Source organism: Trachinotus anak, unplaced genomic scaffold (genome assembly GCF_046630095.1).
Source record: "Trachinotus anak isolate AG129_WGS33_773 ecotype Australia unplaced genomic scaffold, CSIRO_AGI_Tana_v1 ptg000001l, whole genome shotgun sequence".
In the NCBI taxonomy this organism is placed as follows: Eukaryota; Metazoa; Chordata; class Actinopteri; order Carangiformes; family Carangidae; genus Trachinotus; species Trachinotus anak.
In genome coordinates, this window is record NW_027273852.1 from 6,606,271 (window position 1) to 6,634,156 (window position 27,886).

General features: G+C 41.6%; 2 protein-coding genes across 7 annotated transcripts; one reads left to right on the top strand and one right to left on the bottom strand.

Moving 5' to 3' along the window:
* Positions 1 to 1,811: 1,811 nt before the first annotated feature.
* Positions 1,812 to 17,887, top strand: LOC139608227 (myc box-dependent-interacting protein 1). 6 transcript variants are annotated; one of them, XM_071461756.1, is made up of 19 exons: positions 1,853 to 2,150; positions 3,051 to 3,131; positions 3,403 to 3,457; positions 3,611 to 3,705; positions 4,218 to 4,313; positions 5,265 to 5,375; positions 5,531 to 5,623; positions 5,973 to 6,058; positions 6,225 to 6,300; positions 6,846 to 6,904; positions 7,832 to 7,876; positions 9,072 to 9,141; positions 9,365 to 9,487; positions 11,158 to 11,178; positions 13,432 to 13,809; positions 14,365 to 14,418; positions 14,941 to 15,015; positions 15,120 to 15,221; positions 15,308 to 16,644. In XM_071461756.1, the coding sequence occupies exons 1-19, from the start codon at positions 2,064 to 2,066 to the stop codon at positions 15,407 to 15,409; spliced, it is 1,809 nt and encodes a 602-aa protein (XP_071317857.1). In that variant the 5' UTR covers positions 1,853 to 2,063; the 3' UTR covers positions 15,410 to 16,644. The 6 variants fall into 6 exon arrangements, with proteins under 6 accessions (XP_071318295.1, XP_071318120.1, XP_071318034.1 ...); XM_071462019.1 differs by lacking the exon at positions 13,432 to 13,809 and having other exon boundaries at positions 1,836 to 2,150; positions 15,308 to 17,887; XM_071461933.1 differs by lacking the exon at positions 7,832 to 7,876 and having other exon boundaries at positions 1,845 to 2,150; positions 15,308 to 17,887.
* Positions 17,888 to 18,511: 624 nt separating this feature from the next.
* Positions 18,512 to 26,189, bottom strand: LOC139608475 (indian hedgehog B protein-like). The gene is made up of 4 exons (XM_071462318.1): positions 25,296 to 26,189; positions 23,801 to 23,958; positions 23,360 to 23,463; positions 18,512 to 21,245 (listed from the first exon to the last, which is right to left on the bottom strand). The coding sequence occupies exons 1-4, from the start codon at positions 25,599 to 25,601 to the stop codon at positions 20,500 to 20,502; spliced, it is 1,314 nt and encodes a 437-aa protein (XP_071318419.1). The 5' UTR covers positions 25,602 to 26,189; the 3' UTR covers positions 18,512 to 20,499.
* Positions 26,190 to 27,886: the final 1,697 nt, after the last annotated feature.

A 27,886-nucleotide genomic window follows, 5' to 3' on the forward strand; every position in this document is an offset into this window, starting at 1 on the left:
GGGGAGGGGGTGGGCGTGGGGGGGTGCAGAGGAGAGGAGAGGAGCTATTCATGTGATTATATGGGAACGAATGGGCTTGGTGACTCGTGGCCAAATGTTGTTATTGTCGGGGATAAAGAGACGGGGAGACAGGAGGGGAGGAAGAGAGGAGGGAGAGGGAATGAGAGGGAAAGGGAGGAGGCGGAGAGGGAGAAAGTCGGGGAGAGAGAGAAAGAGACAAGAAAAAAGAGGAGGGACAGACAGTAAAGGTGCAAAGGACGTGTGTTCACAAGGAAAACAGACGGCTTTAGTGTCATCAAAAAAAAAAGATTTTAAAAGAATTGAATTTAAAAAGTATTTTACGGGATAATCACCCACTCTGAAACCTAACCTCCTTAACACTAAACCATTTTTCCTCTCACATGCAAGGAGGATTTCTCCTAAGCGTGCTCTCATGCTAGATTATGCAACCGAGATATAATTACATCCAGTGTAATGGTAGGAAAAACAAAACCAAAACATAAGTACCGTTTTGAGAGCCTTTTGTCCTGCTGCCTTTCAGTCCCCTCAGCACCAGCGGAGCGTCAGTTCAGGACCGTGGAGAGCTCCCAGCCAGCACCAGCCACCTGAGACGATAAGGAGCTGAACTTCACCGTGCACTTTTATTTGCCAATCATGAAATAGGATAACAAATTATTTTTTTTAAGTATATTATACGGGATATTAAACATTGTATTAATGTAGCCAACTTATAGTCAGGAGCAGGTCACTGCAACTTCACCTCTAACATCACTCAGAGCTCACACTGAGATGTGAGCAGTCTCTCCTCTGTACTTCTGCAGAGCCGTGGTCCTTCACCAGGCTGCTGCAGCCCTTGATCAAAAACAGACACATTTTAAAAAGTGGGAAACTCTAAGCTCTTTAGACGCTGTAGCTATGTTGATGTGATACGGGCCAATAGTGCCATCTCCCGGAGTATAAAGTGGATTATTGCAGAGCGGAGTGGAACCGAGATGCAGATGTCCCGGTCGCAGTCGTGGTTTCTCCTCAGGGTCGATGATCATCTGGGAGAGGACACACCAGGGTATCAGCGCTAGCACTGGAGCAATTGTTAGTTCAAGTGGCCACCCACGCTCACCGTGTTGATTAGAGACTGTTTTTACAGGCCTGCACCTTTGCTGGCCTATCACCATTTACAGCCTGATGTCAAATTGTTATAAGAACCTTTGCTTCAAAACTTAATGCAGAAAAGTCTAGTTTTTTTTCAAGTAAATGTTATATCTGTCCATACTTAATAGTACTTTCTTCTGTCTATTATAGTTCCAATCCAACCTACGTTTCAGACAACACTGTATTTCATTATAGTCTCACTGTGTCGTTACTACTGTAAACACTGCTGAGCTGCTGTCACTGATCCCCTATGCTGTCGCTTCACTTCATGTGTTACGTAACCATATTACTGAGACACATAAGTTTGAAGCATTAACACATGCTTATGGCGAGGCCACGTCCAGCTGTTTGTTTGGTGTTCGTTGTTTGCTGTTTGTGTTTGTGGTCAGTTGTGAATGTTCATCAGGATATTTCATTGCTTGTCAATTGAAAACATTTATCATTTAAGACCTTCGTGATCCTCGGTTCTAGAGACAAATTATTTAAAAAAAAAACAAAAAAAAAAACAGAGATTACAAAAAAAAAAAAATCCCAAAGATTAATTTTATTAAAGCGCACCATGTCCTTCTGAAACACTTGCTTTTGTCCATATTTTAGCCGTGCCGGTGGATATACAGTCTCCTGGATGCGCGGCAGCAGCTGTGCCTTTAAGAGCATCTCTCGCAGCATCCTCCTCCTCTGTCACGGACGCGCACACAGCGGCTCAATATCAGAGAATACAGCTTAGCTTTCTGCACACACATAGGCCTAATTCTGTAGATACATCGTAACATCTCATAATCGCATTTATCAACTTTATTTTCTACACTGGACATTGATGAATTTGATTCAACGGTCGCCGTAGCGGTCCATCCGATCGTTATTATTTTTTATTTCCTTCCTTCCCGCATCCAAAGACTTATCTACGCTACAAGATGGCTGAGTTGAATTTGGGGAAGGGGCTGACTGCAGGGAAAGTGGCAAGCAACGTCCAGAAAAAACTAACCAGAGCCCAAGAAAAGGTAAGCGAAGAGCTGCTCCTGCTCCATGTTAATATTTGGGAAATTATGTTTCAGGCCTACAAGCTGCGAAGCAGCAGTGCCGCATCCCCCAACACCGAGGCGCAGTGTCGCATCACGACATCATAATATTAAAAGCTGTGTTTGGGGAGGGGGATGTCCACTTTAAATGCATTCCTCTTTTAGTCAATGTCAAGCAGCGGACACGGTCATAGTGCAATCAGATGCACTGTAGGCCTACTCATAATTTAGCCTGACGACTGATGTGGTCCTGGCATGTAAGTCATTACCTGGGCATCTTCATGAGGGTTTGTCACTCAGATGGTGACTGCAACCCACTCTCTTTGCACGCTGCTGGCACCACGATAATATTTAACACTCATGCTGCAATATGTGTAAGTGGTAAATAAGGGGCCTATTCTACGCGTGTATGCACCTGCGAGTTGTGCGCAGAATAAATGACAGGGGGCGCTACTTGTCTGTCAAAATGCACCATGAGCTGTTGGGCTGAAGAGCGGCGGAGGGAAAACTGATTGTGGTTCCTCTGTCAAGCCGTTGTGCGTTATATCTGTGAATGGGAATGCAAGAACGGTTGTATTACACTGTAGACTTGACTTACTTGGCTTAATTCTGACATTATCTATGTACGTGTGTGTGTGTGTGTGTGCCATATGCTGTTTTTACAAGCCATTCATTTTCCCATTCATGCAAATAAATCATATTTGAACTTAACCTTGAGAGAGAGGATAAAAGATTAAGACGAACAGGTGAATCCTCACGTTCAGTGTATTTTTGGGAGCGTCAAAAACTGACCTCTTGTCTCTTATCACTGAAAACTCAGCAGAATCAATAGCGACAGTTATCCTTTGTATTGTCTTATGTTACTATTTGCTTGACGGACAGGTTCTCCAGAAGCTTGGCAAAGCTGATGAGACCAAAGACGTTGCCTTTGAGGAGGGAGTTATCAACTTCAACAAACAATATGTGAGTGCGACACAGTGACACACAGAGCTGTGTTTCCAATTTTTACTGTAGAAAATGTTACATAACAGACCAGCTTTAAGGGAGCTGTAGCTTGCCAGACTTTCTAGTCATGTTTGTAGCCTAATCTCTGCCTATACCAACTTGCATTGGCTCAAACAGGTTTGAATTTGTTGAAACTGAAACTGGCTCAACAGGCCTGTGACATCTCTGCACTTGTCTACTCTGTACTGCTTTTGTGTTCTACGCCTCATGTTTTATGTTTCACTCACAGGCTGAGGGCAGCAAACTGCAGAGGGACCTTAGGGCGTACCTGGAGGCAGTGAAAGGTGACACACATACACGTCCGTTCAAAGTTACACTGATGAATGGACAAATGCATTTAAGCCACGCATGTAGATGCAATCATGGATGAACAAATACATACTTCAACCTGGAAATATAAATGCCCATCAATGCACACTATGTGTCTTTGTCCTCAGCCATGCATGAGTCCTCCAATAACCTGCAGTCGTGTCTGGCTGACATGTATGAGCCAGAGTGGTACGGCAAGAACGAAGTGGATTCCATTGTGGAGGTCAGAGACACTTTTATAAATGTGTTTGAAAGACAGCGATTGACTGCATGTGTGAGAGTGTGAGGACGAGCTGATTTTCATGTAGAGGTCTACTGTAGGCCTACATTAGTTGATTGTGTTTGTTTGTTGTTTATGTCCATGTTTGGCTCCTGATTAGCTTATATGTATATCCTAGCAGCTCCCTTTTTTTTCATGGTTAGAAGAATGGAGGTCTGGAAAGTTATTGTGTTCTTGTGGGATTATTTTCTTTTTGCTGTGCTTTATAAGTTGTTGAGAAATGTTGAGTAGATCTTTATATTCAACTTTGACTTCATTATGTTTGCTCTTGAAATTACCTTTGAATTAATGTGTCTTGTCAATCTATAACTGCAAGAAAATACATAATCACTTAAAGATTTAAGTTTATTCTTAATTTTAACACAAGACCACTTGGCTAGACATAGCAACTGAGCAACTGGAGTTCTAAGATATGAAGAAATGTTATTGTGCTATTATGTTAATCTATGCTGCAGGACTGTGATGTGTTATGGACCGATTACCACCAGAAGTTGGTTGATCATGCTCTCATCTCCATGGATACTTACCTGGGCCAGTTCCCCGATATCAAGGTAAGATGTGTGGTCATAAGGACATGTTGTAGCCTTAGCTGAAAACTATTGGCATTGAGCATTGATGCAGTGGCAAGGCTACACATAATATGCCATATTATTATCTTACTGTAGTTTTAATGAGCATACACTATTTGGATTTCAGTTGTGTTGTATTAGAAATATTGACCACAAAAACGACTATTAAACACATAGTATGTAACTTCTGCTGCTAGGGGTCTCTCAATCAAAACAAAAGACAGCGTTGGGTGATGTCATGGAATAGCGTGGGATCCTGGGAGCTGTTGTTTTCACCACCATTGCCGTAAACTTCTCCCGGTTTGAATTTCTTCACTGTCACTCGTTTTTACTTGGAGCTTAATTATCTACAGAGGTCTCCTCCTCTCCAAAATAAAGAGACCCGGTGATTATAACCGTTAAAAGCACTAAAAAGAGTTTCACATTACATTTAGTGTTTCGCTGGCGCTGTATGGTAGACACAGGACATCAGGGAACGGTTTGGGTCTTAGCCTGCAAATCTAACTAACTGTAAATTTATGAACCAGAATTATCCGCAAAGATGTCCACCTCTCCCAAACAAATGGACCAGGGGGTTAAATGAAACAACGAATAAAACAGTGTCACTTTCAACGTCTGTGATCACTGACTCCTCGGTGGACACAGAGCATCCATGAGCTGCCACCTGCCTGGCTGTTCTCTCTCCTAACTTAAATCCAGACATTTGATGACTAAAATCCTTCCACCGATTTAAAATATTTAGTTGAAAACGACCAAGTTGTAAAAAGTGTATCTTAAAATGTGGCGTAAAAAAGTCAATTTTGAGTTTCTGGCAAGCAACTGATGTTTCAATATTTATGAAGCATGAAAACTGGGCATCTCTCTGCAGATAGAGACACTAAATTACACTGGTAATTATTCTTCTCTTGTATTCATTTCTACTTTTCTGTTCAGGCTCGTATAGCTAAGAGGGACAGGAAATTGGTGGATTACGACAGTGCCAGGCACAACTACGCTACTACACACAAGACCAAGAAAAAGGACGGGGGGATTAAAATTACCAAGGTAAATCAAATACACAATAGTCTGATACCTAAGCAGCGGTACACTGCCAATGATGTGTATAATCACACATATATACATGTTAACAATTATAATTTATCAGGTGTAACTATAACTTTAAGGGTATTTACCATATGAACTTGTTCTCTCTCTTCCAGCCCTCCTCTTTGCTGGAGAGGGCCACTCCAGGCTGGGCTCAGGGTATCTTGTCTGCACACAACGTTGCCCAGAGCAGTCTGTCCAGGAGCCAGGTACACACTACTCTTACTGTACTTCCGACAAGGTCTGCTGACTATGAAGCAATGATAAGAGGTGTCCTGGTAGCTCAGCAGTCAAAGACACATCCTCAATTCAGGGGAGTTTTTTGGATGTCATTGCTCGCTCTCTCTCTGCTCAGGTTCCCTGTCACGTACTACTGTTGAATATATAGTGAAGGCAAAATGAAAATGATACTGGATAATGAATAATAAGAAACAGGAGATGTCAAGATATCAAGCACACATATATTGCTCATCACTTATCTATTGTACATCCAACACGCACTCATGAACAATGCCTGATGCCTGTGTGTGTGTGTGTGTATGTGTGTGTGTGTTTCAGGCTGAGGAGGAGTTGGAGAGAGCCCAGAAGGTGTTTGAGGAGATTAATATTGACTTGCAAGAGGAGTTACCTTCGCTCTGGAACAGGTGTGTGTCTTTGTGCGTGTGAGTGTCTGTGCAAATTGATTTTCCTTTTGATGGATAGATGCTATAATTACATGTCACTTGCATCTGTGCCACATTTACCTTCGCAGGATATTGAACTAAACCAAGCCGGTAATGCAGTCAATACTGTCTCTCTCTCTATCTCTAGTCGTGTTGGGTTTTATGTCAGCACCTTCCAGAGTTTGGCTGGTTTCGAGGAGAAGTTTCACAAGGAAATGAGCCGGGTGAGACTATTCTGTGGTGCTGCTGCATTTAGATAAAGACCAGACAAAACATTCTGACACCAAATATCAGATAACTGTTCTCGGAAAATGTTGACAGTGCCAGACTGTGCCAGTGTCTACATTAACAGGGGCTGCAATTTCATCTAAAAATGTTAACTTATTGCTGCACATCAGCACTGATTTTGAAACCATATGCAAAGTGTGTTATAACACATTTCTTATTTCTGGCCCAGTAAAGCAAAGCTAGAGCATGGGGTTTTAACTGAGTGCAGTGAGATTATCCCCTGTAATACTGCCTTAGCTTGAGAGTTGTAAATATTGTCTCCCTGAATTTGGACATACTGATGCAAACAAGCTGTAGTTGTAACTTTGCAGTGCATGGATAATATGATTATGTTAATGATTATGCCATAGAAGTTGCCAGAACGGTGTAAGATAATTGGATTTAATAAGTGGAACTGGGTAAAGATGTTGTTTCTCAAACAAGCTTTTGTGTGAATTATACGGTGTAACAGTTTCCACCCTTCTTTTTGCCCTCCTTGTAGTTGGATCAGGATTTGTATGACGTCTTGGAGAATTTGGAGAAATCAGAAACAACAACCAGGTTAGTGAGCAAAGATATATTATTAAATTCTCTGATAGTAAGTCTTCCTACTGTTTAGTGCTTTGTAATATATTGTGTAGCTCATAAGAGATTTGTGGAATTAAATGTCAAGAAATCTTTAATCTTTCTATTGAATGTTATAAGTGACAAAAATAAGCACCAATAAATCTTTTCTTAACAGTAATGCTATTCAGACTCAAACGTACTCGGATATTCTGTGAAGGCTTTGCCTTTCTATTTCGTTGAAATTATACTCAGGTAAAAACCCAGGAACCTCAGGTTTTTGCAATTCTAAGAAAAACCCTGGGAACCAGTTTAGAGAGCTGAGCCTCATCAGTCAATCACTGTGGTTGGTCGTCTTAGCCAGTGCAGAAAATACTCGCTATGCTGCGTGTCTGTGGCTCCTTCTCTTTGACCAAAAAAACATCCATTCAGACATGTTAAATATTTGAACCTCTTTCACTGTGCTTGATGAATGTAATGGTCTGCATCAGAAGTGAGAATAGCAGTAAATTAAGTGGTGATGCTATTTTCAGTGAACTCATTTATTTTCCCTGTTAGTGTGTTTACTGTAAGCTAGGAGTTAAAAGCTCAAAACGCTTTTTTATTTTAAATTTTAAGGCTAGGCATCTTTTACTGCCAACACATTTCAGTTGTCCATTTATTCTTTTTTAGACTGCACACAGAAAATTCAAACTCAAAACTCAAAACTGAAAAACAAGTGCATTAAAGAGATGATCCTAATATATCCAACTGATTATTTTACTGATTAAAGTTGAAGGTTCATCCCTCCATTCCTGGTTCTGTCTGGAAAAATGCAAAACCCATAAATTAGAACACTACACATCACAAACATTTTAAGCTACAGGAATAGACAACCAAAATGACATTCACTAACCTGGAGCCACCCTGAACCCCCCCTTGCAGAAAGACAGGTAACCGCGGCGCCTCATCGTCAGGAGCAAATAGGAGGTAACCGGCAGCAACTGTGGTAACCACGGTGACACAACTCTTGTCTGTCTGTCAAACTGACATGTCTGTCCAGCTGTCTGTATGTCAGTCAGTCTGCAGGCTTGGAAGTTTTTGAGGGAGAGTTAGTGCTTGGTTGTGTAAGTGAATTGACACACTGATCAGAGAGTCGTGTGCTCAGAGCTGCAGATGTACAAGAGACGAGCAAACCTGTGTCTGTAATGCTGCACCAGGCAACACTGTTACTTTATAATACACATACCTCACAATATCTCATCTCCCATTAACTTTTTGAAATGAAAGTGTACTCCAATACGTGTCTTTTTAGTCCCATCTCACAACGCCTTTCCTTTACTTAGCATTGTGAGACCACTTTGTCCATTTTATATCCTCTGATAAACACACAGCAAATGCACTGTGTTAGATTTTTGGGCCCTGTGCCAGAAGTTGGTTGCTGCAATCAACCTCCTGCTACTCCCCTTCTCTGTGTAATCTCTGTTGCAATTTGACTGAGAGACTACAGAACCACAAATCTGAAATAATAAAACTAGATTAAGCCTCAAGAAAAAGTAATAAAGCAGGACCCACCTTAGGTCCCTTGTCATGCCAGTGGATCGCTTTAGTGCTCTGTATTCTCAAACATATATATTAACACCAACCTGCTGATGCACTATAAGCCTGGAGCCTTTGGGAGCCCTGTAGTTCTGGGGCCCAAGAGTATTTGTCCACTATGCCTGGCTGGTAATACAATCATGGTAAAGTAGTTTTTAAAACCACCAATGTACAAAATTGCCTCCTCCAGCAGCAATTTGCAGGTATGCTCCAAGCTCTTTAAATATCTGCAGATCTGGGGCTGCTTTTGTCAGCTTTAGAAGATCTTCTGAATGACAGTGAATGCCTCTTTCACCGCTCGCTTGTGAGGATTTACAGGAGGCACACTCTAAGCCTGCTTGCATGGGATGGGAGGGATGGAGGGAAGGGAGGCTCACTTTTTTTGCATGACAGCTCCCACAACAACAATTTTCACTTAAACTCCTGTAGCATGCCCTGTAACTTCTCTCTAGTGATGTTTTGGCTTTTAGCTGCTCTCTTTAACCTTTGCTTCCCTCTTCTCTCATATTGTTTGCCATCCTTGTTACTCTCTCTATGATCTGTGTTCTCTTTTTGCCCTTCATCACTCCCTCTTTCATTCATTTAGTGGCGATGAACCATCTAACCACACTCTCAGGCCAGGAGGACCACCCCCAATCCCCAAATCTCCATCCAAGGTAGACACACACAAAAGAACATGTTTATTTTGTGATCTGAGCGTGAATTCTCCAATTGTTTTTTTGTTTTTTTTTTTAAGTTAACAGTTTTGCTGAGGCTCATATTAATTCTTTCTACAAAATTCAGAAACACAACAGAAATTTAAATCTCAAAGCAATGAAGTCATATTCATATGGCTTGTGGCACAACTTCATTACCACATTTTTTTCCCCTCTTTCCTAGCTAAAGCCAGCAGTGCCTCCTCCACCCAAGGTGACTCCATCTAAGGAGATGAAAACAGAGAACATCATCAACCTGTTTGATGCTGCAGCTACTCCTGATATCAGTGTCACCTCCCCTACAGAGGTTAGTGAGCAGCTGCTGCCGACCAACTGTGGAATAGCCCTTTAACTTTTCCTTTTCCTGTGCAGGTCAGAACCATTAAACACTCCTTCCTCTGGCCTGCCCGTGCTTCTGTTCTATTCTATTCTATTCTATTCTGTCCACTTCCTTGCCTCCTCTGTTGCGCACAGTTAGCCAACGAGCCCTCCTATTCCTGTTGTTATCAGTTTGACAGTCCTGCAGTGAGCAGCCTGTTGGACATGGACCTGGACTCTTTCAGTGCAGCCACCAAAGCCTCCACGGTCACACAGGTGGATGAGTCATGGCATGAAAATATAGTCGTAGAGACACTCCACTGCAAGAAATGCCAAGCTTCACAAGAGATTTTATGTTCTATTCAGAAAGTTTTTGAGTTCATTTCATGATACTTAAGTGGAAATAAATGAGTCTATGACCTGTTCAGTTAAATAAGTTGAACAGATGTTAAACTTTTGTTAAAGTTTTCTTTTAGCCAACAGCTGTGCCAGTTGCCAGTGCAGTTGTTTGACTTTGAATATATTGATATAAGCTTGATAAGTCTGGATGCAAACTGAAATCACTTGGTAAGTTTGGCATAGTTTGAGGTGTTACCTGCTCTGCTTCTGTCCAGTTTTCCAAACAAAAGGCGGACGACGGCATGATGATCTGTAGAAACCTGTTTCTAGTGACCACTTCTTCCTGCTTTAGCACAATCCACAGATCACTCATGGCATGAACTGTAGACTGACAATCCTGCTCTGCTCTGACTTCTTTCACATCAGACCTGGACAAAAGTACAGCAGAATGTAAATGTGAAATACTGGAATGACTTCAGCTGTGCTTATTGTATCTTAGCGCACAGCTGAGTAGACTAAAAGCTGCTCACGATACTTGGAAGGTGAGATAAATTAAGCACACCTTGTGTTATGTCACCTTTTTGAAAAATGATTTCAGCTGCTGTTTGATCCAGGTCTGCCACTAAGCCTCAGTATAGCATACCAGTTCCTGACTGTTGAATGGCATGTAGACTACTCTATACCTTAACGTAGCTGGTAGGTACCGGAGCCAAACTGGTCCTGTCATGAAAATGTAGGGATGAGATGACAGAGTTTTGATCTTTTGTTTGTATGATTTTTCATTCTGTGAATCTTGGACCTATATTATATCATTTTTTTGCACATTTCAACATAAACAGTTACAGCCTGTATATTTACCGTATACTTCAGTCATCTGCTCAGTACCAAACAGCAGAGAGAAAAAATTGGCAACTAGTTTGTGAAAAAAATAGCCACAGACAGACTTTGTACATATTTACATCAACGGAAAAAAATAACACATTATGGAATTTGTCATAACATGATTTGCAGTCTAATAAAACTGATACAACCTCCACCTATCAGAGAGAAGGGCAGCCTCCTGTATATATAAATAAAATTAGCTTCTGTACAATAAACATATGACAGAATTAATTCTTCAGATGTACATCACTTGCACTTCTTACTTCACCAAACAGTGCCTGTACTCTTGTTCTGCTAAAGATCTCCTGCGATGGGCTTGTAGGGTAAGAGCATGGAACCTGCATCAGAAATGCCTTACTGAATGCAACGGGTATAACCAAGAACTTTAGAGAGTTTTGTTCTGTCTTCTCATTGTGTTGCTTCCTCTGTTTTCCACAGCCTGCAAACTGGGACTCGTGGGTAAGCTTATCATCCCCATCCAAAGATAATGTTTTTAAAAAATAAAAAAAAAATAATGATGAAAATATATAATTACCATTATGATCATCATCTTAATCAGCATATTCTAATTTGTGTTCATAGCAACCATCTAATTTGTCATAGTTTAGTCCTTATGTACTGTATGTCACCATTATACAAGCCCCACTCTCATTGTGCTTGCTGCTACAGCTGGAGGATGCTTGACAGTCCTGCACTACAAATGCAGGACATGCTTGGCAGGGACTTCTGTAATGGTCATTTCTGCAGTCTTTTCCGTAAAATGGACCTCTTTCATTTGTCTGTCCCAAATCTGTTTGTGCGTTGTCCTTGTGTCTGCAGTGCTTGATGTGATAACACTGAACACTGACGAGATTGTTGTACAGCACAAATAGAACTTGGGAATCAAGTCAGTTCAGTTTCAAATGGACATTTTACACTGTTACACATACGTTTTTTTTCTCTCCCTCTTTGTATATATGCAAGATATACAGTGATATACAACATATTGTAAAGCAAAGCCTATGAAGGATTAATTGTAAGACACCATCCATAAAAGTGTACAAATGTACACACCCTTGTACACAAAATTAACCATGAATGTAAGGTAAATATATCTTCTGTGTAGAATTATTTGAAACTGAAATGACCTCATTTCTTTGTTTCCCCTCGTATCCCTGTGTGTTCACATGTTACAGTACATGCTCCATGTGACACACAGGGAACAGTTGTATTGTGAAAGTCGCGTGAAGTTGCTCATGTTTGCAGTGGGTTGTTTTATAGAAATGACACTGAAGAGTTAGTGGGCAACTTCACAAAGCCTTGCTTGCAAGTTGGCATCCTGATCATTAAATAACCTTTTTGTTAATCCCTGCCACTGTAAGAGGGATGTGTCACAACAGTCATACAGTTCTGTGTTAGAGCTTGAGGCGAAGCAGTGATAACCCAGACAGAAGCGACACTTCTACTCTTACAAAGCTTCCTTCCTCTATCTCCATCTGAACATAGCCGTGGGAATATAAACCATGCTTGCTAACTACACACAGAAGATCCGACATCTATCTTCTGATGGGACTATTTTTTCTTTCCTGCCTTCTACTGCCACCTTTCCTTATCTTCATTTGCCTTTTGATTTAAGCTGAACCTTCTCTGTAAAGGTTTATCCTTCTACATCAATCTTATGATGATGATGGTGATGGTGATGATGATGATGACTTGCTGACATCTGCTGCAGAATACCTATCGGTGTCTATGGCATCTTTCATGGCCCTCCTTTCTTCTCATGATTGCATTTTGCCTTAAATATGACAAATCAGCTTAATCAAAATAATACTTGATACCAACTCCCCGAACCCTCATTCATGTTCAAATCCATTAAAAGGCCATTCTAATGTTTTTTTCAGGTTTTAGCCCTTTTATTAATCAAGCATCTTTTACTGCCAACTGATTTAAAATAGCTGTAAAACTGTACTAAGTCAGAGCAGTCATTCGAGTGAAATGCTAACGCCATGCTAACATACTGATATGCTAACATGGTGATGATGTTTGCCATGTCCCCCACCTTGGTTTAGCATCCTAACATATGCTAATTAACACTAAACACACACTGCAGCTGAGGCTGATTTTCCTGATATTTGGTCATAAACCAAAGTAAACTTTGGACCAGATGATGGCGCAAGAGGAAAAGTCAGTTGACAGACAGAGTTGTCACAATTCATTTCTCCCTCAGAGGGACATGAATGTCTGTACCAAATTTGATGGCAATCCATGTAATAATTGTTGAGACAACTGTAAACCTTCTAGTGGCATGAAGGGCAAAGTCAGGGGATCAGCAATTTTAGATTTTAGTGTCAACCAAAATGGCCGAATGACTGACATTGCAATCTCTAGAGTCTATAGTCTAGAGATTCTAGAGTCAGAGTGATGGAATATAGTCAGCATAAGATATAGAAAACACACTTTTTAGTTTATGGACTAAAGCAAACAAAATCATTTGTTTGGTCCTTTAATGCTTGAACCCCTTACCTCTCATTCTGGTAGTGCAACCCTTACGCACCTCTTTAGTGCCCCTTTAATATCCCTATAAATTTTCTAATCCCTTGCCCATCAAAACCAGTTTACTGTATTTCATTCAAATAAAATGTTTTCAAACATCTGATTTACAAAAATGATACCCGTAAGGTAAAATATCTCTTATGACCTCTGATTCCTTGAAACCTGACCCTTGCCCCTCAGCCTGAGGACAGTGGCGCTCAGGAACAGGACACCCAGGAGCACTATGACCCTGTAGTTGCTGCTTCAGAGGCCTGGGGGGATGATGGTTCGCGGCCCGTCCGCTATGACCCCATATCAGCTGCCAATGAGGGTTGGGGGGATGACGGAAGCCAACCAGTTTCCTATGACCCTGTGGCTGCGGCTCAGGAGGAATGGGGGGATGATGGGAGCCAGCCAGTTCATTACGACCCTGTGGCTGAAGCCCAGGAGGGCTGGGGTGATGATGAGAGCCAGCCAGTCACAGAGGTGCCTACCACACCTACAGCTGAGGCTCCAGCTGACACTGCTGAGGAAGAAGCCACCCCAGCTGCCGCCCCGCTGGATAATGAAGAGGGTCAGGTAACCAAGGAGAGAAAAAACGGAGAGATGCATCTGGACGAAAATGGTGGATGCATTGACTCTTGAGGAGGAGGTTTGAGCATGGGAAAACAAGCAGATGATAGAGAGACAAATTGTGAATGGGAGGTGGAAAGATGGAGAAATCTTGAAATGGAAAGATTTAGGATGCATCTGGGCCAGCAGCATGGATGCATCAACTGTGACACAGAGGGCTAGATGGAAATTAATTGATGAGGGAAAGAAATGAATAGAAACATCTGCTTCTCAATGCACATAATTATCCCAGTCACTGCTAATCACACATGTACACACAGTATCCTGTGCAAAAGTTTTATCTTTATGGCAAATGTGCATTAGTATCTAATCCTGCTGTCTATTCAACATGCCTGCATTAACTATGACTTTGCTGTTTAGGCTGTGCTGCTTGTCTTTTGGTCTGTCTTTGTCTTGTCTGTCTGTTCCTCCTCCTTTCTTACATTCTTTCCACTTCCTTATTGATGACCTTTACCTGTCTCATTCTCTAACCTTTCTCTGTTACTCCTCTATGTCTCCCAGGATGAGTCTGCAGCAGCTGCTGCAGTGGCACCAGAAGAAGCAGCAACAGAAGAAGTGAGTGCAAGAATTCCTGCAGAATTCTAGATAATAATATAATGGCTTTTCCCCAAAAACAATTGGAAGCAAAGCAGTAAAAACAAACTACTGTATAGGATTTCATATTTACCCTATACACACATACACATAATTCAAACAACTTACACTACCCATTACATACATGCATTGCATGGTTATGTTTTAGGAATTATAATTATGTGAGGCATCCCTTAAAGGTTCTGAGATACTACAACAATCTATTTCAATGGGGTTTATTTTTTTTATTAGTTCTGATTCATCCATAATTAAATTAAGAGTTTTCTAGAATAAAGTATTTTGTAGAATCATATCTTTGTAGAAAAGCTATTTGTGTAATTTACAGATACAGGCGCTTAATTGTAGAAAGTTCTGCTGGTTCAGTTTCTTTCTAATCTTTTTAGAAATGACACTTAAAGGACTCAATTATGTGTATTTACAAGATGAAGAAGTGCTGCAGCATGAACAGTTTATCAGTAAATTGCACCTCTCTTTATTGTCTAGACACCTGTAGAAGAGGCAGAATCAACAGAGGCAGCATCAGAGCCTGCAGAGATGCCCCCTGGCTTCATGTTCAAGGTAAATCAGGAAAAAAGTTTCAAATGTGCTGAACATCTACTAACCAAAAATATATATCTTTTATGTATGGTGATAATTCACATTTGTATATATATATGATACAGGTCCAGGTGATGCATGACTATGCTGCCAATGACACAGACGAACTGGAGATGAAGACTGGAGATGTGGTGCTAGTAATCCCCTTTGAAAACCCAGAAGAACAGGTACGCACACACACAAACACACACAGGTATGCTCTGTTGTTTTCCAGTAGATTACTGAGTTGATTGTTTGCCGTGTGTGTGTTTAGGATGAAGGCTGGCTGATGGGAATGAAAGAGGGCGACTGGCAGCAGAACAAAGAAAATGCCGCTAAAGGAGTATTCCCTGAAAACTTCACCCAGAGGCTGTGAATGAGGAGGACAAGACATCATTCCAGCTTCTTTTCTTTATGTCTCTCTTCCTCTTGCCTCTTTCCTTCATGCCCTTTCTTGCCCAGATACTGTATCTTTACTAGGACTTTGGCCATAGAAGCAGAGCTGTCACAGCCCTGGCTGAAACCATGCATTTCTAAGGTCTGCTACACTGTGCTAAAAGTGGATCTTGGCATTTCTGTGGATTTCTGCCAACATTTACAAATTATACATGTAGGTAGCCATTTCACAGGTGCCAGTTTGTCTTGCTGCTATGTTACCAGAGCAAGTGATCAGAGAATCCTGATCATACTGGGTTGATGCAGGAATGGATGACCTCTGCAATGGCTACCACTGTAATTTCATTATAATGTTTGATTTTTAATCATGTCTCATCATATTCCATCACCATAACAGAGAAAATGTCTGTTCTTGAGGGATTGAGAACTATGGGAAATTATTAAGACAATGCCAAGTGTAGCAGAGTATCCCTTATACACACAAAGATACACACATATAAATATATATATGTATAACCTGTTTCATAAAGGTTGAGGGGATGTAATAACTAAAACCAGGCTGAAAGGACACTAACTGAGTCTTCACTATGTTTAGAAATTTCTAGCTGGCAACATCAAATCAGTCAATCTGTGAAAAAACCTTTGAGCACACAAGGTGCTAAAGTCTAATCAGCTAAACTGCACATATTTAATTAATCGGGGGGGTTCTCAGACTGGTGATCACACTCCTGACACAATGCCAATCCTTTATTCCTACTTTAATTATTGACTTGTGAAACATGGGCCCTTGGTTGTTGTATTCGTTTAGAGTCTATGGTGATATAGGTAGTGTGACGCCGTTGTTGAAGTCCAAATAAATACATATGGAGTTTGGTCATCAAACACCAGCCTAGTTAAAGTGACAGCCGGAATTCAATATGAAAATGTTTTAGGAATTCAAACAGAAATACTGGTCTTAGAGCCCTATAGAGCAGAGAAACAGGACTGCTAAAATGATTTTTGACAAGCAAGTTTTTTGACGGTCGTCTTTTCAAAAGTGATTCCAAATATGCATTCGTCAGGCTTGCTAAAAAGCTAGCCAACAAACTACACCAAGGAGAAGCTGCTACTTGTTGTATTGTAGTTAGGCAGATACAGTTACAGTAACACCCTAATACTAATCAATATATAATTACTGAGCCAGCCTCATTCGTTTAAAAAAAAAAAAAAAAAAAATGTGCCAGAAACAATTCTTTCAGTTTGCATAGAGACGACTTAACTCAAATGCAGATGACTCAGAATATGCACCAGAGCAACTTCTTTTATTTTTGTATGCTGCCAAGCAATGATTACATATAGCCTAATGTAACTATGTCAACATAATTGCCAACAAGAGGATGTTATGGAGTGTTTTGTACTTCTGTCAGGTTTACTGCTCTCAACATAGCCGCATCTCACATTCAGTCACTGACTCAAAAAAGATTCACGTTTCTCATGATGTTATTAACATGTAATAAGTGTGAGAGAAAATGTATGTGTGTGCGACTGTGTGTGTGTGCGTTTGTGTGTGTGTGTGTGTGTGTGTGCGTGTGTGTGTTATGGGTTGTTTGGAAACATAAATTCTTTATCTATAGGCTATTGTTATTGGACGATATCACCAACACCTACCAGGAGATGAGGCCGTTCGCTTAACAGGAAGCCTTTTCTGACTGGACAAAGACAACTCAAATGTATTTGGGTCTTTTTCCACTGGCTGGTATCATGGTTCCAGGTGTTATTGTGCATTTGTTGTGTATAAGTGTAATTTTTGCCGAGATGTGATGACAGATACATATTCTATAAAGACATTCATATCTGTATGTGAGTTACTGTGAGCATGCTGACTTCCCATGTGTTGTTGTGTGAACACCCCTAATTTAAGACAATGATACTTGCATCACTTTTGAGGCAGTTGAAACAGGCAATTTTTATTTTTTATTATTTATTTTCTTAATCTTAGTAAGGGGGGTGGCGGGCAGTTACATGCTGTATGTTTTTTCCACCATCCTCCCTCAAATTAGTCCTGATTAATGTTGCTGGTTATCCATCAGCGTTGCCTCAAAATGTTGCCGGGGTATCATGGTCCAAAGAGAGTTAAACATGATTACAAGGAGAGAGGACACATAGAGATACATTTCAAAACACCAGACTCAGGTGGACCAATTTTTCAATGGTTTTCAGTGTTTTAACTTCTTGAGATGTGCATGATTTCTTTATGTGGATTTAAAAAGTCTCACATTTGAGAACATCACCTGCACATTCAGGTAAACCAGTCACATTTTGTTTTCAAATTTTATGCATAACTTGGTGAGTGTTTTACCTGGGTCTGGTTCTCTATCTGTCTTCACTGATCAGTCTCCTGCGATGAGTTATGGGATACAACGAAAAGGTTTTTCCTGTACCTAACTGACCGATAATAATAAAGATGACTTAGAATCTCCTTTTGCTTACTGATCGTTTCTGGCTCTTGTTCTGATCATTCTTTTTGGTCAATCATCATGTGAAAAAATGGATAAAATATCTCCAGTCAATATTTGTTTTTCCTCTCCCAGCTTCCAAGATAGAAAAATAAGTGGTAGCTAAGACAAAACAAACTGTCCTGAATACTCTTTATGTGTGGATTATTGCTCATTTCCCCTCTGCAAGTACTGATGCATCCAGCAGGGTGTGCTGTGTTCAAAGACCTAACTCTCCATCCTGGAAAAAAAAAAACACTTTGAGGCATCAAGAGGAGGAAAGAGGAGTGTTGCTGAGTGCTGCTGTCCGTGGTACTGAAACCAATGAGCAGCCCACCCTGTAACCACAGCTATTCATTCTGGATCGACAATGATCCAGCTGATGTCAAACTTCACCACTGACAGTGATCACAGACTACGGGCTGTTTGATGACATGATCGAAACCCAGTTGTTAGCTCTTATCGGTGATTCTGAGCAAGCATGATGTAAATAAAAAGGAACTTTATTATGTAAACAGTATTTCTTTGCACTTTAGTCATTAGTGATTTCTGGCATATGTTTATATACATATTTTTTAATTATTGCTAGCAAATAATGCACAGAGTGGTTTTGGTTTAAAAACAACAGCTTTATGTTTCAAATACAAATTGTATGCACAGAGATGCCAAAAATAATAATAGTTTACATTATTTTCTAAAAAATAGATCTTTAAATAGTCTCTCCAACAATAGCTTAATATACATATTTAACAAATCTTTGAGCAGGCATATAGAAGAAAGCCTTGGAGTTCCTAGATAACTGCATCGTTTGAGTTTTCACAAAACATGCTCCACAAGTGTTTCCTGAAGGGATGCTTGGATAATATGAGCTACATGCGTATCCATATTAGGGCTGAATAATTTATCAAATTAGTAAAATCACAATATGGCCAAGTGCAACATTCAAATCGCAGGAACTGCAATTTTTTGATGAAAGCAAAATGTGTCACAACAAACCATAAATGAAACATTGTGGTGCTACAGAGATGCCACATATTAAATCATATTCTCCAGATATAAGAAAACATGCTTGTTTGGTTCAGACCCCAGAAAAAAATCACATTATCTTCATCTTTAGGTTTTTTTTTTATAGTGAAAATGAAATGCAAAAATGCTATTTCCTCTATAATTGTGATTCATGTTGCAATCGCAATATCTGTCAAAACAACCAAAATGATATGATTGCTTTTTTTTGCATATCATTCAGCCCTAATCCATACCCTTTCAGCCACATATCACAAGATTAGATGTGCTTCTCACTATATTAAAAATCAGATTTTCTGTACCTCTGGTCTTGGTTGATAGATGGAATACAAAAAAAAGAATAATGTAAAGGAGAGCTATCAGACAAACTCTTACTATTCAGGATTAAAGATAACTGTTATCATGATGCATAGCTGTTGCTTAATACAGTAGTTGAATACAGCCTGAGTGTTAACTAGATACTACTGACCTGAAAACTGAAACCTGAAACCATGAAAAACATGTCACAAAATACCTGATTAGAACATAGAGATGTATACATGAACCATATGAATCAGTCTGAGACAATCAAATTGGATGAAAGCAAATGGCAGAAGAAGAACAAATTAACAAGGTGGCCAATACAGCACCATGCATCTATCCTGCATCAGTACTTCACAAAGTTTGTTAAGTTGAACTAAAAACACTGCAACACAACTGTCATATCTGTCATCATTCCCTGCCTCGAGAATAGTTTTCCATCAAAGCCCTTTTTGCTGCAGTGCAACACCAGCATATAGCTACACTGCATTCAGTAAATACATAGAACCTCTCCGTGCACGTTTTCATGAGCTTCATAAATTTTCTAGTCAAAAGTTATTCTGTAAATGAATTCTAACATACAGTATAGGCTCTACATAGAGAATCAGTGGATTTACTGCAGTGGTGATTTTGACAGTAAACAGAGCAAATTTGATTTGTTGTCTTTCTTTCCTTTTTATCATTATGTAACTGCATAAATACCTATGTACATACAGAGCTTCAAATCGCACCATGTTCCTTCTCTAGTTTTCTTCATGACGCTTCACTTTTTTCCTCATATGTTAAAATTTCTTCTGACTGTATCAGCTTGATCTCAAAATGAAATGCATGAATGTTGACAGATTACAGTAAATACAAAACATAGGAATGATGAAACCTCATTGTCTTACTCCACTACCCACTTTTTTTGGTCAAATTAAAGCTATCATTTTAATTGTGACCACTAAGGTGACTGGAGATGCTGCTTAAGGCAGCATTTATGTTGGTATTTAAGCTAGAAGTTTTATTTTGATTTATGCTGATTTTCTTGCGCAAATTGTCTCAGTCTCCTCTCTTTGTCTCTCGTACAATTGTACTGTTGCTTCAAAAAGGAGCAGCACATACAGGCGAGAAGAGTTAGTACAAAATACATTTACACTGTAAAATCAACTGTATTTGGTGGATCCTCAGTCGCTTTCTGTTGTTGAGAGAGACAGCTGTGGTCTGTGCTTTAGTGCTCCTGAATACAGGTAACTGAATAAAGTCATCAGTGTGAAACATGTCACTGTGGCTCCTATCTATGTCCTTGCTCGATCCCCCAGGGGTGGAAGTGTCCAGCATCCAGCAGCATTTGCCCTAGCTTCTGTAGAAGCCAAGGATACCAGTGCAGCCCGTCAGTCTGCAGTTCTGAAGGTCTTATCAGGCTGTAGAAGAACCTCAGTGGGGCCAGGACCCAGTGGGCCAAATGGTGATCGTCCACAGCAGCATAGCAGGATGCGAGCACTCCGTTCACCACTACAGAGCCATGCTGGGTGAGGGGGGCATACAGTCCGGTGCTCCTCTGCTCCTCCACAAAAGTCACAACTGACAATGTCGTCTGTGACCCCACCTTCCCTCGCGGCGTAAGTACACACTGTCCTGGATGGACCTCGCTGGCAAAAACTGTCCTCAGACCTGCTTCCCAGCTCGGCCTGCTCCCCAGTATAGAGCCCAAAAGTGGCTCTTCAATCGTCTCCTCCCACCCAGGCTCACTCTGACCACCAGTGCAGTCCGTGACAAAGATCAGGTGGGCTGCTGTGAGCGTAATATTACGTCCTGTGTCGGTGCCAATGACGTAGAAGATCTTTGTGACGTTGGGCTGGCGGTCCAAAAAGGACAAGACTGGGCTGTAGAGAAGAGGACCGTGGCCATCCGCTGTTGAGGAAGCTAAGACACGGTCACCAGGGTGAAGGTCACGCATCTGTTTAGTAGCCCCGTCCTCGAGAATAACCTGAGCATCGCCAGGGAAACAACCACCAGTTTTGGCTGCCACAGAATGTTCTGGAGAGATGAAAGACAGAGAAGCAAGATTTGTCTTGCATTATTATCATTATTATTGCTTGATGCTGCCAGAATGAGGAGATAAAACATAATGACAGGAATACAGTTGGAGCTCCTCTCAGGAGTGGAGCGAGAGTGCAGCAGTAGCACTTGGACTTCTACATCTACAGGTTATTCTAGGTCACCCAGTGATCTATAAAGCAGGTGAGACTTTGACACTGACTCAGGGACAACATTATCTCAGTGGATCAGTGGTAGATTGTTAACATATGCATATGATGTGACTGGGGTTCAAACTTTGTCTTGACTGTCTGTCCCTGGCTCTACACACACACGCGCGCACAGAAAGACACTTTGGAAATCTTGAGATTAGCATTTTCACATGATTTAACATGAAGGCCTATATAAGGGCTATGAATCCGACTCAAAAGTCATAATAAAGTTTTTCAAAACCACAGTCAAATGCTCGGTGTGGTCACTGGAATTGGCAAAAATCCTACTTTTTCTCACTGTTTGTCCCTTCACATTGTTATGGTACGGACGTCTTTCCTTCTACTCTGCTCAGTCGGTCAAAACCACTATAGCATGCTGGCATCAGTACGACATGAGTAATACAACATTATTAGAAAAAAATGTTTTTTGTCTGTTGCTATTCATTTAGGCTGCCAACGTTGCCGCAACCTGTGCGTTTGATCTTGTTTTAGCTTATCTCAATAAGGTGGCCCTTTAAGACACACGGAGACGAAGTGGCAAGAAGAGGTAGTCGGCAAGAGCTAATGGATAACCAGCTGATTGTATCACCACAGTCAGAGCACGGCCGGGGGTCAGAGAGACAGGAAAGTACACAGACTCAGACCTGGGTCTAGAAATTGTTTGGATTACAGCAGAGTTTGAGTTTTAAACTGAGTCACATGGTCAGTCATGGGTCCGCACAAGGAAAGAGCACCAACACACTGTAATGAGTTTGAATCCCAACACAGAAATCTGCTAATTTGAAGGAAGACTTAGTGGAACGACTGGGAAGAAATTGGGAGGGAAATATCGGGGCAAGACTCCTAAGAGACTCCTAAGACTCCAGTAGGGAAATCAGTTTGAAATACGAACTTCATCACTCTTCATCAAATGTGTGTGTGTGTGTGTGTGTGTGTGTGTGTTTATGGGAGGGCTGTCTTAAGGCAGCGTTAAGGCAGCCAAATATTTGTTCAAGGTGTGCGTGTCTGTGCGCCTGAGGGCTGCAGAAAAGGAGGGCTGTGACCAGGAGGTGATAAGACTCAGATAAGAGATCTGAGAGAAACCTGCTGAAGGAAAAGCAACAGCAAAACAAAGAGAGAGTTAATCATCTCACAGCCTACTAACCTCGTCAGGCTGCTAGAATGAAGTTTGGCATCAAATAACTGGTGGTACCAGACATGGGTAAATGGATTTCTAAAATGTCTGAATGAAGTTAGCATTGCTTGAGATGGAATGTGGTCAAGTATTGTTTGCATATCTGATTTGTGTTTTATAAAATATGTGTGTGTTGGAGAAATGTAACTTAATATCAACATTAAAACTGGGGGAAAGATTTAAACACACAATCATAGAAATGCAGAAAGGATATGACGTGTCTTTATTATATTTATTATACTAAATTATTTTTATTTTATTCAGTGGATATCACTCCTCTTTTTTTTATATAAATGTGCTGTAATATTAGTTACTGCTCTGTCCCACTCCTGAACATAGCACAGCCTTCATCCATGTCAAAAATGACAGTGGCTGAATCTGCACTACAGATACATTATACAGCTTAGTGTTCCAAAATCACAAAGACATCTTATGATGACATCTGACCAAGAGGTGAGACTGAATACAGCAAAGGGCACAGGTGCACACCCTGCTTTGATTGGCTCCCAATAGGCCACACACACATAAACACTCGCAGACTGATGATACAGGCACAGAAAGGCAAGCTAGCGAATCACCAACAAAGGGTCTAGCATCAACCTCATTAATGGTAACGACAGCTGGCCGTGAAAACAAAAACATACAAAAACACACATTCAGATAATGCACACACACACACACACACACACACACACACACACACATTGCAGTTCATATACATCTCTTACCTGACTTGACGCTACAGTGAATGTGGGCTTTGGACTCGTAGTAGACCCAGTCAAATCCAGCTTCTACAGCCAACCGGGCCAACATGGCATACTTATTTCTGTCCCTGAGAAGAGGAATAAAAAGACATTCTTAACTTCCAATATGATTAAATCAGAGCTTGGCTAACATGGAGTATTTCTTCAAAGATCTACAGAGGATCATTTCTTTTAGCTTGGCATTTATGCAGTCGTTATAATGCTCTAAAGGGTTGTAATTTCAGGAGGAATTTGGTTGCACACATGTATAGTTTGCTGACTAAGTGGTTGCCTCATCACATTACTGATAAGCTGATTGACTTGCTGACTTGTTGATTGACACAACTGGCAGACTGAAGTTTTTGCCCCGGACTATGTCTTGTCTGGCCTATTTCCACCATATAATCTGTTGTATTGTACGCCTACCTGTCTGAAGTGGTGATGTCGACAGCACGTCCCTCATAGTGCAGCGAGTCCTCTGAATGATGGCCGTCCTCATCCCAGCCCTCTGTCACTCTCAGCTTCACACCTGGCCACATGTTCATCACAGAGATGGCCAGAGAGTTTAACTTGTCTTTACAACGCTACAGAGAGGTACAGACAGGGAGAGAGAAGACAGGTTGTTAGAAACAAACGACCAAGAAACCAGCTCAGAACGTAGCCTGATGCAGAGAAAGGTCAACCGAAGAGAGAGGAGAAGAGGGAGCGAGTGAGACAAGTTGGTGTGATGAGTATGAGGAATGGTTACAGCCATGTGATCGACGGAGACATACTAAGTTCAGATTCAGGGAATAGACAAGTTTTCACATGAGTTTCATCACATTAAGGCAGGTACATGGAAGGTGGGATGACAGAAAAAGGAAAAGCAGAGCTCAGACAGATGAAGAGGAGGAGAGCAAGAAAGAGACTAAACAGCATAAGATATACCCATCAGGTACAAACACAGAAGGGAGGGGGACATAATGTAACTATAATGGGAAATCTTGTCATGTGAATGGTCAAACTACACACTACTATCCATGTGTGTTAGCTTGGAATGATTTAGCAGGTTTACAGTTGCCCCTCAACAGTGGAGATGTATTTGTTCAAATCTGATGAATCTCATTTGAAGCTATTTGTTTTTTTTAATGCAGTTAATGTTAACGTCCATCACTGAATGAATGAATGAATGAATGAATGAATGAATGAGTGCTAGATTTGTTTTATTTTCACCCAACACACAAAACAGTGCTGGGTAGAGATTTGGCGCGCTGTGCGTAAAGGAGCAACTGGCCCAGTTGTTACAAATGCATATGGGTGAAAAGTGTCTTCTTGTGGGCCAACACCAGCATTAAGATTATAAACTGAAATTTAGATTAAGATTAATAACTTTGATAGCCTACTTTATCGGTAGGTCAAATGTATCCTCCAAATTTAACCCTAAAAGGCGTGATTTTACGCATCTTCATGTGTCTAGCCTTGTGGAAAAGTGTACAGACAGACGATGACTATCCAACAAAATAAGACTCAGTTTGGGCGTAAAAGCAATACTTCAATTCAATATCAGCAGCTGCGTATGACAGGTAGGAAAAATCCAGAGGTGAAACGAAGGCCAGGGAGTCGATGAAATCAATCATTTGGGTTTAAACATTTAACTGACAGCAAACATTCAGCAGAATTGGATGTAACAGTGTGGCAAATCTGGACTGAAGTGAGTCAGTTCCTTCGGCCACATGGAACAGGTTCGCTGTAGTCATCTGAGAGCTCAGGGGTAACCGAACGAGATCTTGAAAATTACATCTTTGCCACTATAACCTATGGACGGTACAATGGTGTAGCCTACACAGAGCAGTGGCACCCAGGACCTGTGGTCCATTTGCGCATCGGTGCAAGATGTTCTGCATCCATTTGCTCCGCGTACCCATTCATCTCCCCTCCTCACCTGGGTCATGAGCCTGTCGGCGCCCGTGTCCTCCTCATCTTTGAAGATGATGTCTGTGTTGTAATTCGGCGTCAGTTCTTTAAAGCGCTCGGAGTTGCGCGTTATTTTGCCCTCGGGTCTGCCGCTGGCTCCCAGGGTCTTCTCGGCAACGTTGGGGCTGAACTGCTTGTAGGCGAGCGGCGTGAGCTTCTTCGGGGGCCGCCTCTTGCCGTACCCCCTCCCCGGCCCGCAGCCCTCCGAGGCAGGTGCGAGGAGGAGGACCAAGGCACACAGAGAGGCGGTGAGAAGAAGGAAGGAGATCCGCATCGCCCCGGGGGGGGAGGGAGAACTCTCCCTGGGGAGAGAGATGTCTTCAGTATCTCCCCGGTTCAGTTCCCGACTCCATCGTCCGTGACTGTCGCAACATGACGTCCGAAAAACTCGGATAAAAGAAGCTCAGCACCTCGGCTGCACCGGGCACCATGAGGACACCGAAAAGTTTTTAGTGGCTCCAAAAACCAAAAAAAAAAAAAAGACCCAAATTGAGAAACTTCGCTCCCTCCGCCTTACAGAATCAACAGTAAGTGTGCAGGCTGTAAAGTCCGTGTATTTAAACAAACAGGTTCAAAGTCGATTTGGTGGGTGACAGAGTTAAAGAGAGAGAGCGGTTACTGATATCCAAGTTGCAGTGTTGTGGTTTCTCTCCCTCTCTTTCTTTTGCTCTGGGAAACTGTCACAACATCAGCCACTTTCGCCTGCTGTTTGGTTGGTGCCCTCTCTGGATTGAAAGCTTTTCCTTTCCATATGCGGCCGGCGCGCAACAAGCTGCAGCTTTCCAGTTGAATTGAAGGGATTTGAGTGATCCAAAACGATCTGTTGCCACTTCAGACCGCACCCTGCCAGTCCTGCCCTCCTCTCCTCTCTCCCTCTGTCCCTGCTCTGCCACCCACCCCGCCCCTCCTGGGCACAGGGCGCACTGGAGAGTCCTGTCCACACTCCGCTGGCAGGCAGGCAAGCAGCAAACATAAGCTTTGCCCTTCACTGCTGCCACTTTACATTTCCAGTTGCTGTCTTTCTCTGTCTGTGCCCTTGACAGCTCTGTACGCTTTTTGTTTTCAACTGTAAACAACAGGCAATCACAATCAATTAAACCGATCAATTTCCTGGAGTATGCAGCCACTAGTGCTTTTTTTTTTTCCCAGCTGCATTCCAATATCAAATACGATCAAGGGTCACTGATTGACTGGCTGGGTAATGGGGTAATTTACTAGCTGTGAGACAGACTGATAGCCTGGATGTGTCACAGGTGGACTAGCTGGGGGATTGCTTGGCTGAATAAGTGATTGACTCACTGAGTGACTGACAGCCAAAAAGATTGTTTGACTTGCTTGCAGACTGACTAAACTGTCTATAACTGGCTGGCTGCCTGACTGACTGCTGACTTACAACTGTGCCGTTTAGTTTAGACAATACTCCCAATGAATGACCAGATTAATTACTTTATGCCAGTTTCCTAATATGGACAAATAAATTACATCTTAAATGTATTAACTTTTGGCTTGCTCCCTGGCTGCAGGCTGAGCAGCACACACACACACACACACACACACACACACACACACACACTGTTAAACACCAGCAAACGCAGCCCCTCCAAATTAGCTCTTCAAATATTTGCCAGCAGAAAATCAGTGGTCTCACCCCTGTTTCTCAGGGCAAGCTCCTTTGAATGAACTGAACTGTACAAGGCTGAGGGTTTCCACAATTTATGTTTTATTATTTGTGAGCGTAAACACCATAAAGTATTTTTGCTATGCCACCGCTTTTCATGTCTCTTGATGGAACAGAGAAAGGCAAAGAGTGAGATTCACTCACAGTAAACAACCATCTATAGCTGTGTTTACCTTTTAGCTGAAATAGAACATCAACTGAAACTTGTGTAAATTCATTAGGACTATACTGGTGAGGAACATACAAGCCAGGTAAAAGAAATCTAAATCACTCATAATGGCGTCAGTGTTTTACTGAATTTGTGGTGGAAAAAGCTCCGATAATGAAGTTTCACCTCATCATAGAAGTGGAACCTCTCTTTGCATTTTAGTGAGAGGGCAAAGTGTAGCAAAGTGTCTCAGAAGTCTCTCTTTTTCTGCTCCATGACCAAAGGTATGTGGAGGGTATGGTCACTGACCACCTTTTGTAAAATCCCACAGCTAAAAAGTTTCCTTGCAGCGCTTTTAGCTACATCAGTCGGTGGCAGCGTATCAAGTGACTGAACATGTTGACTGTCAAAGCAATAGTTTAACTTGACCTGTCTTTATGCTAAGCTAAGCTAGCCAGCTGCTGGCACTAGCTTCATATTTATAGAGAAATGAGAGTGATCTAGCTCTGCAGGAAAGACAGCGTATTTACCACAATATCAAACTATTCCTGTAAGAGTTGGTGGTTCAACCTCTGTTTCCTCTTGACTGTTTAAGTGTTATGGGGCAAGACACTGAATCCCAAACTGCTACGGATGCGAAACCCAGCGCCTTGCATGGCAGCTCCACAGCAGTCTGCAGTGTAAGGCATTGTCAAGAGCTTCACACTGCCCTCAGGTTAAAGGTATTGCATAC